General features: G+C 41.3%; 1 protein-coding gene across 8 annotated transcripts in view; it reads right to left on the reverse strand.

Moving 5' to 3' along the window:
- FAM169A (family with sequence similarity 169 member A) overlaps window positions 1-18,526 on the reverse strand; it is a 97,097-nt gene that overhangs the window by 60,314 nt on the left and 18,257 nt on the right. The window contains exon 1 of one of the 8 annotated variants that reach the window (XM_043592025.1): window positions 15,053-15,156. The exons of 2 other annotated variants lie outside the window; for them this stretch is intronic. Coding sequence is in view for 3 of the 6 variants with exons in the window: in XM_043592017.1 (XP_043447952.1) it covers window positions 205-243 (39 nt within the window). In the remaining 3 variants the exon portion in view is untranslated. Of the gene's footprint in view, window positions 1-204; window positions 591-3,209; window positions 5,005-14,425; window positions 14,793-15,052; window positions 15,157-18,526 lie in introns of those variants that run through there. 5 more of the 8 variants (XM_043592051.1, XM_043592046.1, XM_043592017.1 and 2 more) reach the window with 5 other exon arrangements.

Raw genomic sequence — 18,526 nt, forward strand, 5'->3', positions numbered from 1 at the left:
AGACTATCTTTTTATCTCTGTCAAAGTCAGTATGCAAAAGCAAACTAAGGAAATACATCATTACATTCTATAGTCCGATCTAACTATTCTAATGAAGATTAAAATTTTAGGTCAAGCTAAAAACACAAAACAAATGGTCAATAGTAGATGAAAGACACATAATTAGGACACTAGTTAAGAGAATGTCTAACTGTTTTTACTTACTTGTAGACAAGATTCCAGCTTTATATCCATGTAAAGCATTAAGAGATTTTTGTTTAAATTTATTTATTTTTGAGAGAGAGAGAGAGAGCGAGCAGGGCAGGGGCAGAGAGAAAAAGGGGCAGAAGATCCGAAGGTGGCTCCGAACCTACAGCAGAGCCCAAAGTGGAGCTCAAACTCACGAACTGAGATCATGACCTGAGCTGAAGGCAGACACTTAGGCAACTGAACTACCAGGCACCCTAAGAGACATTTAATGGTCCATACCACTGACTAGACAATGCTCAAGAAAGATTACTATTATACCATTTTCCTTAAACCAACTCAAAAGACTCTGTTGAAAATTAGCTACCAGAACAAGCTATGTATGAATGAAACACATTTAAAAATTTCATTTGCTGGGGGCACCTGGCTGGCTCAGTAGGTGGAGCCTGTGACTCTGGATCTCAGGGTTTTGAGTTTGAGCCCCTTGTTGGGTGTAGGGATTACTTAAAAACAAAACCTTAAAAAAATTTTTTTAAGAATAAAAATAAAAATTTAACTTGCTAACAGTAATTAGAATCTGAAGAATCAAACAGGGGCATCTGGGTGGCTCAGGTGATTGAGTGTCCAACTTTGGCTCAGGTCATGATCTCATGATTCGTGGGTTTAAGCCCCACATCAGGCTCACTGCTGACAGCTCAGAGCCTGGAGCCTGCTTCGGATTCTGGGTCTCCCTCTCTCTCTGCCCCTCCCCTGCACACGCTCTGTCTCTATCTCTGTCTCTCTCTCTCCAAAATAAACATTAAAAAAAATTTTTTTACTAAAGAGTGACACAGAAGTTAATGTCTGAAGCCTGCTACCAAAAACTTAATTTACAAGTTTAGATTTAAAGTCGAGACAAAGAATACAAAATGGACACAGAATGTAAAGTAGTCTTGACGGGACAGCAAGTTTATAGGTGATTTTCTTTTTCATCTGTTACTATGCTATGGTTTTTAAAAGATTTTAAATGCTAATGTCATGTTTTAAATGCAGTTTTTTGGTTTCATTATTAAAAAGACAACAATTCTATCAAATAGGCAAAGGAGGTGATCTGAATAAAGAACCCAAGATTATAGCCCAGAATAAGACAATTTGAGGGCAATAACCAGTCTTAGAGAGGGCTTAGTTTCTCATCTAATATGGTTCAGGTAAAAGTCATGTGTCTGCCCACCCACTAGTCCACAGCACACTGAGACTGAAACATGTGCCACTCTCTATAAGCCATTGAACTTTCCTCTCGTGTTGCCCAACCTTCAATAATTTGCATACCACCACGAACATTTCCCCCAATGTGTTAAGTGCCTACATCACTATTCAATATATTTCTCAAGTGACTTCTTCTTTTCTTTAGTTTTCTTTTTTATTAGGTAAGCTCTACACCCAATGCGGGGGCTTGAACTCTTGACCCTGAGAGCAAAAGTCACATGCTCTACCAACTGAGCCAGTTAGGCGCCCCCCAATTTGTTTTAAAAATACACACACCTCTCATCCTATTTCCTCCCCTCTGCTTTTTTTTAATTTAGTAAAACATGCATATAAAACGTAGCATTTTAACCATTTCTAGATTTACAATTCTGCAGCAGTAAGCTCTGCAGTCAGCATACAACACTGTTGTATAAACATCATCACTGTTCATTTCCACAACTTTTTCATTATCCCAAAGAGAAACTATGTACCCATTAAACAATAATTTCCCATTTCTTCTTTCCCCGGCTTCTAATAACCACTATTCTGTTACCTGTCTCTATGAATTTGCCTATTCTAGGCAATGCAATAACTGTCTCTTAGCAGTTGGCTTATTTCACTTAGCACAATGGTTTTAAGGCTGCATGTTGCAGCATACATCAGAATCTCAAGCCACTTTAAGAAATATTTTATTCACCCGTAACTATAAAACCACCCATGTGATAGATCGGATTACACATTTTCCTATTCAGCATTAAAATTTTTAACTACCATCATTTAAACATTCACCTCAAAACCACTTAAGAGCATCTCCTAAATCACCAGTAATACATCAGTGCATTTTAGAAAACACTGCACTATAGGTATAGGACTAAAGACAAGCACAACGTGACTAAACTAATTAAAGTGTAAAAACAAATTTATTACCCTTCATTCTTAAACCTTTGTAGACTACAGTCTTTAAACAGAAAAACATTGCTTCTGGGCTTATTATTATTATTAGCCAAAGATTATTCATACACACACACACACACACACACACACAAACACAAAACGGAACAATCGTGTTCCTGTAGTCCTACAAGTTAAATACTCTGAAATTTGCATAAAGAGCATTACTGGGGAGAGAAATTTTACTTACAAGTTGTGATTTCTGAATACAGTTTAAAAACAACCATAGTTTCATAGTTTTTAGTATGAAAAGAATTAGAAAGTATTTCTCTAATTCCAAAGGTGCATATACATACATACACACACACATACACCTGTTGTAAAATGTTTTTGTGTTGCAAATCTCTCCTTAGATCCATTACTTTTATTACTGCTTGCTTTCAGTGTTCAATTTTATTGGCTAAATAATCACCTGATAGTATTTAAATGAAGACAGAAACTATTATACATCAGTTGGTTAACAGCCAACAGGTAATATTTACTGAGAAGGGACCATATACAAGACTTTAAAGAGAAAGCCACAGCCACATTGGATATATAGTGAGATATTTCTATCAGCTTCAATCTATACATGAAGAAACAGAACGTTATACCACTAGGAGGGCTAGAAGAATAGGTACAATGAGACACGCCTCCCAATACAATTATTTTTACTCAATATTCAAAATCATATTTGTCATGGTTATAGGAAAGCTCCTTTTGAAAAATACTGCAATAATTATCTTGTTATTAAGTATTCTATTCACCTATTACACCAGAAAGAGCAATTGGAATTGGAATTCTATGACCCTGGTTCCTGGGTCAGCTCTGCCACTAGCTAAGTCAGTGACCCTGGGCAAGTTACTTACCCTCTTCAGGCTTCTGTATTCTCATTAGTAATGTGATGCAACTGGACAGGATAATCCTAAGGACCTTTTCACCTCTAAATGTTTGTAATTATTTAGAAAAAATACTGGTTGAGACTTTAAATTACTAGCCGTATGGCGGTTCTGCTACAGTTTAGAGGCAAGAGAAAAGTGGTAAAGCTCTAGACAGAGATATAGGTTGCTATGATAAATCACTCACTTCTCCCTCTTTTTTGTTGTTAAGCTTCTGTTCTATGTTACATAACTGTAAAGCTGTCAGATCAAATTTTGTCAAGCACTTTATGCTCTGCCCATGAGATAAACCAAAAGGGCTAAATAGGTTCTACATGAATGAGAAAGCTTAGTGTGCCTTAAGCAAACTAACTCATCAAAAAATTTACGCAGAATGGATAATGAAGTGTAAAAAGTGTCCAAATTAATTTATAAATTAAGCAAATGTTATGCTCATTAATCCTGGCTAACTTGTATAAAAACACAATACTAATACCTCTTACGTAAGAATTCTAAGATGCCCATCAGCTACTTCACATCCATCTTTTAATAATTCTACCCCTTTTCCCTAAATTATTACATAACTATTTAAAAGAATGAATGTTCTAAGGAAGAAAATATGAAAAAGAAAAAACAAATTGCTACAATTGTGATGGTTTTCCCTATTTAAGGTTAATCACCAGATGTCAAATATACACTTTAAAAGGGGGAATGTATTTTCTAAATTCAGTTCCTAAATTCCTTCAAAATTCTTATAATTATTTTTACTTGGGGGCTTTAGGGTGAAAGGAATATCAAAAAAATACAGACATTTTAGAGGTGAAAGAGTTCTTAGAAAAAAAAATAATTATCACAACCAATCCAAGTCATGATCCTGTTTCCCCAACATTGAAAATAGGTTAGGTATCCAAGCAACATAATCTGTAATGCTCTCAACGTTTTACACAAAAAGCCTGTTCCTGAGCCTTATTATGATTCTTCTCTTGATTCTTCCCTTTTTTCTAGCATCCTTTTCTTCCCTAACTCACCTAGCCGCTGTACATTAGTTCAACAATCTCTCTCTTTTTATTCTTCTCTCCATCCTGCCCTACACAAGACTCTAAATCCTACATTAATCCTTCTCCAGTGTTAGAGCTAAGGTTCTGAACATGACAAAAGTGAAACCAGTGAGCAAAGTGCTCCAGCTATCAAATCTCAGATAGGCTCAACACTGTGCACAAATCCATTTCTGTCCTCTGAGAAAGAAAAAAGATTTGATTACCTATGGGTGAGGACTGTCCACAAGTTTATGGTTAATGGGGCACAAAGTTAAAAAGCATTCATACCTGTTGCTTGTTTTTATTTTAAGTAGGAAGCAAAATCATCTTCTAAAGTAATCATCACTGAGCCAACAACGGACTGTGTGCCTATTCTATTCAAAACACTTCCCATGTATTCCCAGAAATAGTTATCACAAACCGATGAAGTGAGGAATTTAATTACCTTCACTTGCCAGATGAGGAAACTAAGCTGAGTAGCCTGTTCAAGGGCACACCCTAGTTAAGTGGCAGAACTAGTATTTTAATCCAGGCAGTCTAGCTCTGAGGCCTGTTCTTTTTATCACAATGCTGTGTCTAAAAGTAGAGCCTTTTAGGAGTCCTATTGTAGTTAAAGATTGATTGCATATATCGGGAGAAATATTGCTAGTTTTCTTTCTAAGAATTAGTTCTCTCTTCATATCTAGGAAGACTGTCCTAGATCTAAGAAATCATTTAAACATGCAAATGTAATCTCTCTTGGATGCATCTAAGTGACAAGATTTGGTTTACGTGCCTGCATCCAAACTACAAGGGAGAGAGAACGTGACTGGAGCAGGGGCGGGGTGTGCATATTCTATCCCGGGGAGGCAAAACAGGACTCTTGGGCTGAAATAAGATTCATAAGCAAAAATGAGTCAGAACACAAAATACTAAATTTTACCACACCCAAGAACGGATACTCAATTCTTAACTATCAATACATTTTGAGCAAGATATAGAGAGAGCTGGGGCACCTGGGTGTCTCAGTCGGTTTAGCATCCCACTCTTGGTTTTGGCTCAGGTCTGATCTCATGTTAGTAGTTCGAGCCCATCGGGCTCTGTGCTGACAGTGCAGAAGCCTGCTTGAGATTCTCTCTCTCTCTCTCTCTCTCTCTCTCTCTCTCTCTCTGCCCCTCCCCTGCTTGCTAGCTCCCTCTCTCTCTCTTAAAATAAATATTTAAAAAAAGTAAAACTACTTATACTGCTCAGATACATATGCAAAGAAATAGAAATCACCTGTAACTGAAGCTTCCACTTGAATGACTACATGTTGTACTGCAAAAAGAATAGATTTGCCTCTAGAAGACGCCAGCAGCCACTCTGGTACCTCATAACCTGGATTCTGTTTCTATCTCACAGAAGCAGTTTACACAACTCTGGGAAGGGCGCCTGGGTGGCTCAGTCGGTTGAGCGTCCGACTTCAGCTCAGGTCATGATCTTACAGCTAGTGAGTTCGAGCCCCATGTCAGGCGCTGTGCTGACAGCTCAGAACCTGGAGCCTGCTTCAGATTCTGTGTCTGTCTCTCAAAAGTAAATAAGTAAATATATAAATAAACAAGTAAAAATCTCAGGGGGAAAAAGCACAATAAGAAGGATTTAAATAAATGCACCATAAAATTTTGCTTTCATTTCAACATGAGACAAACTAAAATCCTTTGACCTAGCTTCTTTACCACGTAACAGATCTAATTTTATAACGTCTCATTAAAGTTAGCAGGAGTTTGGCACAGTAAAACTCAAGGACACGAGCAATTGTTAAAAACAGGAGTCTCAACAAAATGCACAACGTTGTAGGTATCTTTGACATAAAGTATCACAGAGGCTTATCTCATTTAAAACCATAAAGAAGACTGATGTTTTCACTTCAAAGAAAATACACCTAGCCCAAAGAAAAAGCAACAGCCAAACCAAACCTGGTGTTTAATACTGGCATACAAATTATGAAATATGCTGCCAAGCCACAATCACCACCCCAGCCCCTAATACTTTCACTACACAACTAAGAAATGTAGCTAACGGTTGCCACTATGGGCAGAGGAGCATACCAACTTGGAAAAACGGCAGATTCGGGACCACAGGCTACCCACGCCTCTTTCCCTCCAGGCCTCTCCAACTCTGCACTTCCATCCATGGCTCCATGCACCTGTTCTCCCACGCCTCCTGCAACCTCAGGTGGGTTTGCTTACCCAGATGAAGTAAATTGTTTTCTTGCCTCTCGTGGGCAGCACACCCAGGAGAAAAAGAGGTAAGTGACAGTAGGAGCCTTCCTGTCTGACTCCGATCCATGTTTACTAAATAAATGAATAAATGAACGACTGAACAAAAGTTTGTGTAAACAAATCACACAGCGGTGCCAGGAGGAAGCAACGCTACGGCTGAGACATGTACGGCTCTGAGGCTAGATGAAAAGCTATCCATGGACCTTCAACAGTGATAGAGGGGAAAACCCTCTAAAAAGACGGAGCATACTACGTGGAAGCCAGAAAGCATGTTGAAAATGGCGCATTGGATTTACCAAGAGAATTGAGGTATATTAGAAGCAGTGGTAGAAACACAAGGAAAATAAACCCCGTACAGAACATTAAAGACTAAGAATACCAGACTAAAGAGTCTGAACTTTATTTGGGATGCAGGAGGCAATTTAAGGATCTTGAGCAGGAAAAAGACATTTAAGTCAGACAGTTGTTCCCACAGCTTTAGGTAGGATAGATTAATAAATAGAACTAAAGGAGACAAGTAGAGAAACTCCGACAAGTACCTCACGCATACTTCTTTTAGTATACTTACCACAGGTTAATGTGATTTTTCTTCATCTGTACTACCAACCTCAGAACCCCAGGGAAGCAAAATCCACTTTTTCGACACATGAAAAGTGGGATGGGTAAAATTATCTACTGCCTCTTCTGACCAATAACTTGTGTCTATACCTGATGACTTGGAGAAAAAAGATAGGAAAAAATGTCTTAATTTACAAAAGGGTAGTATCATCAAAAATTCATTTATAATTATTTTTTAAAAGTGAAATGTGCGGGGCGCCTGGGTGGCTCAGTCGGTTAAGCATCCGACTTTGGCTCAGGTCATGATCTCACGGTCTGTGAGTTCGAGCCCCGCGTCGGGCTCTGTGCTGACAGCTCAGAGCCTAGAGCCTGCTTCGGATTCTGTGTCTTCCTCTCTCTCTGACCCTCCCCTGTTCATGCTCTGTCTCTCTCTGTCTCAAAAATAAATAAACGTTTAAAAAAAATAAATAAAAATTTAAAAAATTTAAAAATTAAAAAAAAAAGTGAAATGTGCTTCCCGATGATGACAGAACTACCATTTATTGTGTGTTTGCCTTTCACCAGGCGTGAGCTTAACACTCTACACATCTTCGCTCACTCATTCCTCCAAAAGACCCTCTAAGGCAGATACTCTTAAGTCTCCCAATTAGGAGCCTCAGGTGTGGGGAAGTTAAGTAAGTTGCCCCAAATCATACAGCTATTAAGTGGTAGTCAGACTCTAAACCTACGCAATCGGTCTCCAAGGGATTTAACCTGGGGGCCAGGTTCCCAGGTCGAGACAGAAGGCCAGTATGACCCAGGATGTATCTGATCACACAAATATCACAGAGTACATCAAACATATTGTTTAGTCACTCTGTAGGAGGAAGATTTTTTAAATCTTGCAATATTCTCTCTTCAGATGTTAGATGCACTGTCTCCAGCATTTTTAAATGGTTACTACACAATACGAAGCCAACCTTTTTTTTGTTTTGTTTTGTTTAATAAACACATATAAAGAGAGTCTCTGCTTTATTCATAATCAGAAAAACGCAAATTGGGATCACAATTAAATACCATTTTGTACCATTTTAGATTCTCTGTCTCCCTTTCTCTCTGCCCCTTCCCTGCTCATGCTCTCTCTCTCTTTGAAAAATAAACACTAAAAAAGTGGTACCATTTTGTACCCACTAAATGAGCAAAAATTAAGAAATCTATTCGTATTTTTTTAAGATATCTATTCATATTAAGTGTTGGGACAGGTAATGAATCAACAGGACCACTTAAGATACACTGGTAAGAGTGTAAACGGGTTCAAATACTTGAGAAATAATATGGTATCATGTGTTATGTTGCACAAATATACAACCAGCCTAGAGACAGCAAAGTGTTCCAGGAAGCATGCATGAAAATGTTCTGAGCAATTCTCTTTGCAATAGTAAAAGAGAATAATCTGAGAAAAATCTTGAGAATAATCTGTTAGGATAGTGGATAAGTCATGTAGTCAGTGCAGCCACATCTCACAATGGGCACAGAAAATTAATGGTGAGTGAAAAAAAATTCAGGCCTCAGAGAACATAAATCCTATGAAATATCTTTTAGAAATTCAAAAATAAGAAAGCCAACTGTTTGAAAAGTTAAAAAATAAATGGGAAACATATAAACTGACAAAGTAAAATGCCTACTAAATATTTATTTAATTACCATACAATAGAGCTAAAGAAAAAATGAAATTCACTAAGTGGCATTATAGTTCTTAAGTTATTCGTTGCTGATGGCCAGAGACAAGTAAGACCTTGAAATTTAGATGACAGTAGACTCAAAATGAACCATGAGCAAGTTTTTCTTAAGTTAAAGCCAAAAAAACCTTAGAATGGTGCTAAGGTTATGACTATCCAGATCCACAGACGGAAAAGTATCCCTGCACTTTTCATGGGTCAGACAGCATCCACTGTTTTTGATTCCACTCGGATGATCACATTTTAAGAAAAATCACACTGAAAAACTGGAATGCCTGCAATGGAAAACCACCAGGATGGCAAAGGATCCAGACACCATGGTACAATGGATAAGGAACAGCAATGAGGAGAAATTAGTGAAGGGAAGTCTTGGGGAAGGGAGGCCAAGAATGCTGCCCTTCAAATATCTGAAGAGTCAATACCCAGATGAAAAGAGACGAGTTATTTGCCTGTATCTAAAGGGTAAAAAGAATGGGCCATGCTAACAATAAACGCTAGCCACAAGTGAATTATACCACATGAAAACACAGCCAACTAGCTAATCAAAGACTACTGTTAGTTATAGCTGGCACGTTCCAACACAGGACAGGGGAAACTTCTCTCGGCCCTTCTGCAGGTACAGGTACAAGAACATCCCTGTCTCCATCCAAGCCAGTGTCAAAGTTCTGGAAAGGAGGGCCAAGAGCCCACAGACTTCAGCTGAGTGGTCATTTGTACATGAAACTGTAAAACCATATAAATCATTTTATAAAACTATGCTTTTTTTTGGCCATTCTGAGAAGATACTCAGATATAAAAAGTTCGTATTCTCCAAACAAAACTTATTCAGAATCACATCAATTTCTTTTTTATGGTTTACAAAATATTATCGATAAATCTCAGTCTTAAAATTAATTTCAAGTACTTTTATTTTTTTTAATATTTTTTTAGTGTTTACTTTTCAAAGAGACAGAGAGAGAGCATGAGCAGGGAAGGGGCAGAGAGAAAAGGGAGACAGAGAATCTAAAGCAGGATCCAGGCTCCAAGCTGTCAGCACAGAGTCCAATGCAGGGCTCGAACTCAGGAACTGCTAAATCATGACCTGAGCCAAAGTCAGACACTTTACCTACAGAGCCACCCAGGCACCCCTGAAGTAGTTTTAGATATGCATTATATTCTAAGGCCAAATATCAAGACTTCAAACATGTGCTTGCTTTTTGGTAAATTTAGCTATATTTTCCATCATGAGCATAAATAATTAATAGAAAACAGGGCCACATTTAAAATTAGAAGACAGGTTCTGGGATGCCTAGATGGTTCAATCTGAAGACATTCAACTCTTCATCTCAGAATCATGAGTCTGAGCCCCATGTTGGGTGTAGAGATAACTGAAAAAAAAATAAGCTTGAAGAAAAAAAAAAAGATACGTTCTTCATCTGGCATCCACAAAAACTACAAAAGGTTTAACAGGCTTATACATTATCCCATGCAGTACAAAATCTCCGACTGACAAGTGGTAGATCACAATTTTGAAAATGACAATTGTTGCCTTGAAACATACCTTAACAAAGTGTTGTATTGAACACAGGGTAAAAAAAGATAATAAAAGAGAGAAAGATGAGAAACACTGAAATTGGTACTAAAAATTATCCTAATTTCATTGATAATATTAATAGCTCACCTTTAGATACATTATCACATTTAATTCTACCAACATTTTAAGACAGGCTCTCTTATAACACCTTTTAGAAAAGGAAACTGAGGCCCATGTATCTTAAAAGGCAGCTAGAAACAGCAAATCCAGGTTTCAAACCTACGTCTATTTGGCTTGAATTGCAGATTATTACACTGCCTCTGGATAATAACTACTGGTAAGTGAAGAATCAGAGGTCCTCAGGTATTATCAAACCTGAAAGCACTAGTATGTACTGGCATATGTGTAAAATATTTTAAACTATAAAATTAATAATACAGGGGGGTTCCTATTTTTTCAATTAAACTTTTTTTTAATTTTTTCTTTTTACATTTATGTATTTTTGAGAAACAGAGTGAGACAAAGCATGAGCGGAGGAGGGGCAGAGAGAGAAGCAGACACAGAATCCGAAGCAGGCTCCAGGCTCTGAGCAAGCGTTCAGCACCGAGCCCGACGCAGGGCCCAAACCCATGAAACAGAGATCACGACCCGAGCTGAAGTCGGACACTTAATCGAAGGAGCCACCCAGGCACCCCTATTAAACAGTTTTTTTTAAGTTTATTTATTTATTTATTTGAGGGTGAGAAAGAGAGTGTGAGCAGGGGAGGGGCAGAGAGAGAGAGAGGGAAAGAATCCCAGGCAGGCTCCTTGCTGTCGGCCCACACCCAACACCAGGTTCAATCCCACCAACCATGAGATCATGACCTGAGCTGAAATCAAAAGTCCTACGTGCAACCAACTGAGCCACCCAGCCCACCCTGCTATTACTCCTCTTAAGGCCTCCAATAACCTCTCAACTCCCAAATTCAGTGAATTAGTTTCATTCTCACCTGACCTTGATTCAGACCAAACCCAACTGACCATTCTACTGCTTATAAGTCCATTCCCCACCATCCCTGTCCCTGGACAACACTCCAGACAATCCCATTTCTTAGTATTCTTCCCTCCTCAGTTTCTTTCGGCAGCTGAACCCTCTCCACTGTACAACCCATAAATGCAGGGGGTTTCCCCACACACATACATGCAATCTGGCACTTCTTTTATTATTTTTTGGCACTTCTTTTTTAAAAATGTAATTTACTGGGGACGCCTGGGTGGCTCAGTCGGTTCAGCATCCAACTTCAGCTCAGGTCACCATCTTGCATTCGTGGGTTCAAGCCCTGCGTCGGGCTCTGTGCTGACAGCTCAGAACCTGGAGCTCGCTTTGGATTCTGTGTCTCCCTCGCTCTATGCCCCTCCCCTGCTCATGCTCTGTCTCTCTCTCTCTCGAAAATAAATAAGCATTAAACAAAATTTTAAGATAAAAATAATAAAAAATAAAGATTAAAAATGTAATTTATTAAATTGACTTGTTCCCGATTCATAGTTGCAAAACTCTGTGTGCAGTTAGATTTTAAGGAAATCTTTAACATTTTAATACACAATACTTCACTATAAACTCCATGAAGGTGAGGTCTACTTGTTTTCGTGTCCCTTTTTTTTTTTTTTTTTTTTTAATTTTTTTCATGTTTATTTGAGAGAGTGAGAGGCAAAGCACGAGCGGGGAAGGGCAGAAAGAGAAGGAGACACAGAATGTGAAGCAGGCTCCAGGCTCTGAGTTGTCAGCACAGAGCCAGACGCTGGGATCAAACACTTAACCAACCCAACCACCCAGGCACCCCTTGTGCCCCTCAAGGTACAACAGACACTCTGTGTTTTTTGTTGAATAAATGAAAACTCCCTTTGGTGTAGCCTAAAATTAACACCTCACTGGAGCAGGTGGTAGCTAAAAATGATACATATTTTTAAAAACATGTGAGGAGTCACAAACTTTCTGGACAAAGAATAGGTGGGACTAAATGAGTAGTTCCCTCCTACAAAGCAGATAAGATCTCATACCAGCCCTGAAACCGAATGAATGAGTCTAATTATTTAGGTTATCTTTAGTAAATTATCAGCTTTTCCCTGATTATTTTTAAACCATGACACCTTTTTCTTAATAAATTCAACCTCCAGTAATTTTGTTGTTGTTGTTGTAAAGAACTGTGAAATGCCCTACTACCAGTGAAGCATGCCAAATTTAGAACTTTAATTTCAGGGTTAAATATACAACGGATCAGAAGCCTAATGATGTGTGACGAGAAAATCATCTCAAACACAATAACCATGCAATTCCTTTTTCATTTGAGATTCACAACATCTTAGAAATGGGAAGAACCATGATGGTTTTGTTTCACTTCCTAGTCAACTTACAATCCTTTCTACAGAACCCTTGACAAATATTTTTGCCTGAATACTCTGCCTGAATACTCAATCTTCTTAAATTCTAATTACCTTTAAAAAGAAAATCTCTGCATTTTTAGGCACATTACTGAACATAACACATGTAAGGGTTTGAAAAGGTTAGATAAAAGCTAATGGAGAAAAATATTGAAAGGCCTTTTTCCTTTTCAATTTCTCAAATATTGGTAACATGATGCTCAAAATCTCCAACTACGTTAATTCAAACTGGAGTTAATAAGGCCAGTAGCACCAATTCAGTGAACCTCTGTAACCTGTGCATTTACAGAATTAATTTAAAGGTGCAGGAACTGTGTCTGGCTCAGAGCTGAACGTGCTGGGAGGAACAATCTCGTTCCCCACGGACCTAAGACGCATCCAATCAGGGCACCTGGAACCCCTAGAAAACAATCGGTGCTTCCTTAAGTTTCCTGAAAAAACAAGACTCATCTCTCCATGTCCGAGGTCCCTGTCACCTCTGTAACTCTCCTCCTGGAACACGTCATTTAGGAGAGGCATGACATTTCTGCTAGGAAAGGCCCATGATATGGAATTACTTGTTTATAAAGAATTAATGGAAGTCTTCAACTATTCAAAAAAAGTTGAGAGTAATTTCATAAGGAGGGTGGCAATGACATTTTACTCTCAAGAGCATCTAATTATCAAACACTTTGTTTTCTCCAATTCAAGAGTTAAGTCCTTTGACATATACTATACCTTTATTAGGAAATGATACCGTTTGTAATGAGTCTAATACTATTTTGGACGAATCTCAGGTGAGACTAATTTGCAACTTTTCAGAACCTTAAATCCACAGGTAAAGCACCTCTGGATACCATAATCACTCGTGCAGCAGGCTAGTATCACCAGTCATAACCTATTTCTAAATTCCCTAAGCCAATCCTCATCATAAATTCAAAAAGAGGAGGCTACTATGACACCTACAAGCTTTCCTTCAAAGACTCTTTATCTTTGTACTGTAAGTCTCACCACACATAGATGTTTCCCAGGTTCCTCTCACTATTTCATTCCCTGTCCAAAGCCCCACCACCCTCAACAGGAAAACTCGGTCTGGTCCGCAGACCAGAAAAATCTTTTCTCCTGTAGGAGAAAAACAAGCTATAGTTTGCAAAGATATCCGGTACACCTTACATGCTATCAATCTGCCAATGCAAGCATATAATAATACATGGTACAGATCTATTTTGGTGATTTCCCTCCGAGGCCCAAACGTGTGTATTATGCAACAGCCACCATGCCAGGTTTTAATCCCTGTCTGTGATGCACTGATAAAATACAAACGGCACAAGTATAATCCACTAGGTACTCAAGCACATTTGCCAGAAGATAAATCAAAACAAAAATTACCAAATTCTGAGGAACCTTGAAAATGACAAAGTGCCTAACAGTTCTGAATACAATTACAACTTTTCCTTCCCGTAGTCTCTGAGTAACCTGCTCGCTCAGCCCCAACCCCCTCAAAAATCCTCACACTTCAGCATTTTAATTGATGTTTCCAAAGGATCTCTCCAAGGGGGAAGGGGGCTTGCATCAGGTGGTTATTTTAGAATCTACTCTAATAATCTAAAATAACCTAAGATACCCCACCAGTTTCCAGAATCGAGTCAGAGGTTTCATCATTTCTCCCAAAGGACAATAATAGGAGTAAATGCAATCCAGATCCCCGAGGCATAAACAACCCAGGGCTCGATGCTTCACCCACCGATCTCCTGGGGCACAGGCCTCGAAAAACTGCACAATGGGCGGCTAAGAATTAGAACAAAATTACGATGCCCTTCATTCTCAAAGAGAATCTATACAGGATCTGTTCCAGAGGTTAAATGCAAGGGAGGTGGGCAGAGCATCTCCGGAGGCCACCTGCGTGGCTGAACCCGAGCCTAAACGCCTCGGCGCGCCGCCTCACCAGGTCCGCTTTCCACCGAGCCAGGGCAACGGGCGAGCGCGGCCAGGCTCCAGGTGGGGCGCAGTGGGAGGGGAGGGGGCTCGGCACGCAGCAGCCGGGGAGCCGAAGCCGATCCCAGGCCAGCCAAGGAGGAAGGCGGCATTCCCTCACACAAAATGGTGGCGCTGACGCGGAGGCCCGCGCACCTGGGGACGCGCCACACGCCCCTCGGGGGACGCGGCCGGCCGCCGGCAGCTGGACGCGCGCCCGGGGCCCGGGAGGCCGGCGTGGGCCTGCGCCGCGGCCGAGTCCACAAGGCGGCCCGCAGCCGGCGGCCCGCGTCGCCGCCCGCGGGGGCGCGGGGCCGGAGCCGGCGGGGCGCGGGGTCGGGCGCGGCAGCCTCGGCCTCAGTCCGCGGCCCCCGCCCGGGACGGACAGCGCACTCACCTCGGACGCGCCTCCGGAGCCACCGGAGCCCGGGAAAGGAGGCGGAGCCGCGGGAATGAATGGAGCCGGCGGCTCGCTGGCGACCCCCGGCCGGTCCCGGGCCGCGTCGCTCGCGGCTGCCAGGGCGGGTACGGCCGCCTCCCCCTCGCCCCGGACGCCCGGCTCCTAGTCGGCGGGTCGGCCGCAGCCCACCGTGCCCTCCGCCGGCGTGACGCACTGGCGCCGCAGCGCCTCCAGCCTTTGCTGCCGCGCAGCGCCCGCGCCCACCGCGAATCCCCCCGCCCGCGCCGCGCGGCCCCTCCTCGGCGCCGGGGACGCCGCCCTGCCTCCCTCCGGACCCGGCCTTCAGACGGCCTCCGGGCAGGTGCCGGCCGGGCCAGCCGGGGGGCGCCGCGCGGCCCCCGCCTCGCCCCTGGCGCCCGCTCGGCCCGCCTGGGCCGCCGTCACAAGGCAGGGCGCGACGCCCCAGCTCAGGGCTGTGGCCCGGTATTAAAGAGTGACCTTGGCTTAGATATAAAAATAGGTGCGGGTAAGCTGCGGGGACTACGACGCTGAATTTGCGTATTCCTTTAATGTCAACATTCGCAGAATCCCGTTTGCACACGCCAGCGGAGATCTCCTCCAGTCTGGCAATGGCGCGGGCCCTCCCAGAATGTATACTGGGTGAACCAAGACATCCCGGCCTCTGGACTCGGATGCAGGGAGCGCGGGCGAGGGCCGTGGGCCTGCGCCCCGCCACCTCCTTCCTAAACCCACTGCTACCTAGGAGGATGCAAGGGAAAAGGAAGTTGAGCTCTCCATGCACATCCTGGACGAGTCCAAGAGCCATGACTTCCATCTTAAGATAATAAGGAATCACTAAATTTCCTGCGTTGACCTTTTCTCTTTCAGAATGTAGGACAAGCAAACTAGCCCAGACCCAGAAGGATGACGGCCCCACCCTCCTTTCTTCCTCTTCCCGCTCCTAACTCACTTCAGGGCCCTTTTGCTAATTACACTCCCACGAAAGAAAGATATGCTCTCAAGTATTTAAAGCGTGGTAGATTTCTTAAAAGTAATGCATGCCATAGTTTAAATATGTTTAAGAAATGTATTGAGGATCAGTATTCTATGTAATTTTAAGACCTCTTTTTATACACAAACTCTGGAAAATAAACTTAAACATCCAAGATCTGTGGCATTGTTTTCAGCTCATCCAGTAAATTTCAAATTGTTTTTCACTCCTCAAAAATACTTAGCAATCACAATACCAGTCTTTCACAAATTTAATAGTGATCAACAAGGTCAATAAATACTTCAGAGAAGACTTGTTGATAGAGACATACTAGATTCAAATTTTTTTTAATTGGATAGGCTTTTCTGCCTCGAGTTGCTCTTAAAAAATAAGGTCACATCTACTATGTTTAATTTGTAACATTTAGCAGAAATCTTAAATGTTACATGCCAAATATTTACCATTTTTAGTGGACCTTAACAAACTAGACCTAATTGAGCAGGAATTTTGAATAGTTCGGTTTTTATGCGTAGCAAATGTTAAATGAATGGAGTTATAAAACCTTTGAATTTCTATCTTTAGAGCTGTACGGAAGTGGGACTCTCCAGGGTAATCCCAAACAATTGCCACTTTGGGAAGATATTCTTCTCTTTGCTACCAGAGGCTACAGTTGTTGAAGCTGTAAGCCCCAGTACAAAGCTAGGCAAAACAACTTGTTCTGAATGTTTGAATCATGGGCGTATTGAGTTTTAGCTATAAGTTTTGTGGGTGAGTATTTGTGCTTGAAAGGCTTGTCTCCCAAATGTCTGGCCACTCTGGTGGGCATCAGAACTATACCCACCCAGCCCTATAAAAGAGTCCAGTGACCCCATCCAGACAGCTAAACCCAGCTGTCTTCCTATGGCAAGGATCCTACCTTCAGAGAACCACTGAAGAAGTTCTGTCTCCTACTTATGTGAGGAGTGTTCTGTGAGGACACTCTGACTTCATTCTCTTTTCTCTACTTGCAACATTATGTGGCCTTGGGTGTTTAAGAAAAAAAAATCATTTACTTACTTCTTTGGCCACGATTCATTAAATCTTGGTTAACTTGTTTGTTACCTTGTCTGTGTCTTGGGCATCCATGAGCAATTAATGGGCAAAGAACTGAAAAGTGAGCCTTTATCACTTTTTGCTGTGAATGACTACCAAAACATTTTGAAATATATTTGAGGCTTTGGTCTAAAAAGTTTTGTAAAGGGGCCCCTGGGTGGCACAGTCAGTTGAGCGTCTGTCTAACTTGGGCTCAGGTCATGATCTCATGGTTCCTGGGTGCGAGCCCCACATTGGGCTCTGTGCTGTCAGCACAGAGCCTGCTTTGGATCCTCTGTTCCCCTCTCTCTGTCCATCCCCCACTTGCGGTCTCCCCAAAGTAAGTAAATATTTAGAAATACATACATACATACATACATACATACATACATAGTTTTGTAGAGAATAAAAGGATTATTGCTTTGGTTTTTGTTGTTGCATATGCTTGCTCTGATTATTATTTTGTTAAGTTACAAGCAGAAGGAAACATGCTAAGAGTTTCCATTGCATTTTTAGTACATGTTCAAAGGGGAATGGAACCTTTTTTTTTTTTTTTTTAAGTAATCTCATACACCCAATGTGGGGCTTGAACTCATGACCCAGAGATCAGGAGTCACAGCCTCTTCTGACTCAGCCAGCCAGGCGACCCAAGGGTGGAACTATATTAAGAGAAGATTGCCACAACTGGATTTTGGAGGTTGCTTACAAGAGAAGAGTCCTAGCACTGGAAAAGAGGAGTTCCTAATGGCTAAAATAATGGCTGATGTTTTTGACTGCTAACAAATGCCCAGGTACTCATTCTACTAACTTCTTTGTGGAAATTAACTCATTTATTTCTCACACTCATCCTTTGAAGTACATACTAATATTGTCCCCATTTAACCTACAAAGACTGAGGCACACAGAGAAGCTCAGTAATTAGCCCGTGGTCACACAGCTAATAATTCTGGCAGTATGGCTCAGTAGTACACTTCCTTAACCAGTATTCTATACCACCTTTTATGTGCACAAAATCCTATGCCATATGATTGGATTTTGCTTTTGAAGCCCTAAAACATACCAAATTCTCATTGCCTTCATGTTTAAATTATTTCTTAGATCTAGTGGTATTTTCCTGGACATGAAGAGAAAATTAAACCCTTAGTTAGAAAACTTGTAAGACTTCCTCATATGTGTTAAACAAAACTGTATCCTCTGTTAGTTTTTGAAAGGCAAAAATATTTTTTAAAAACTGTTCTGGGGGCGCCTGGGTGGCTCAGTCGGTTAAGCGTCCGACTTTGGCTCAGGTCATGATCTCGCGGTCCGTGGGTTCGAGCCCCGCATCGGCCTCTGTGCTGACAGCTCAGAGCCTGGAGCCTGTTTCAGATTCTGTGTCTCCCTCTTTCTCTGACCCTCCCCTGTTCATGCTC

The sequence above is a fragment of the Prionailurus bengalensis genome, chromosome A1, assembly GCF_016509475.1.
Source record: "Prionailurus bengalensis isolate Pbe53 chromosome A1, Fcat_Pben_1.1_paternal_pri, whole genome shotgun sequence".
Lineage (NCBI taxonomy): Eukaryota > Metazoa > Chordata > Mammalia > Carnivora > Felidae > Prionailurus > Prionailurus bengalensis.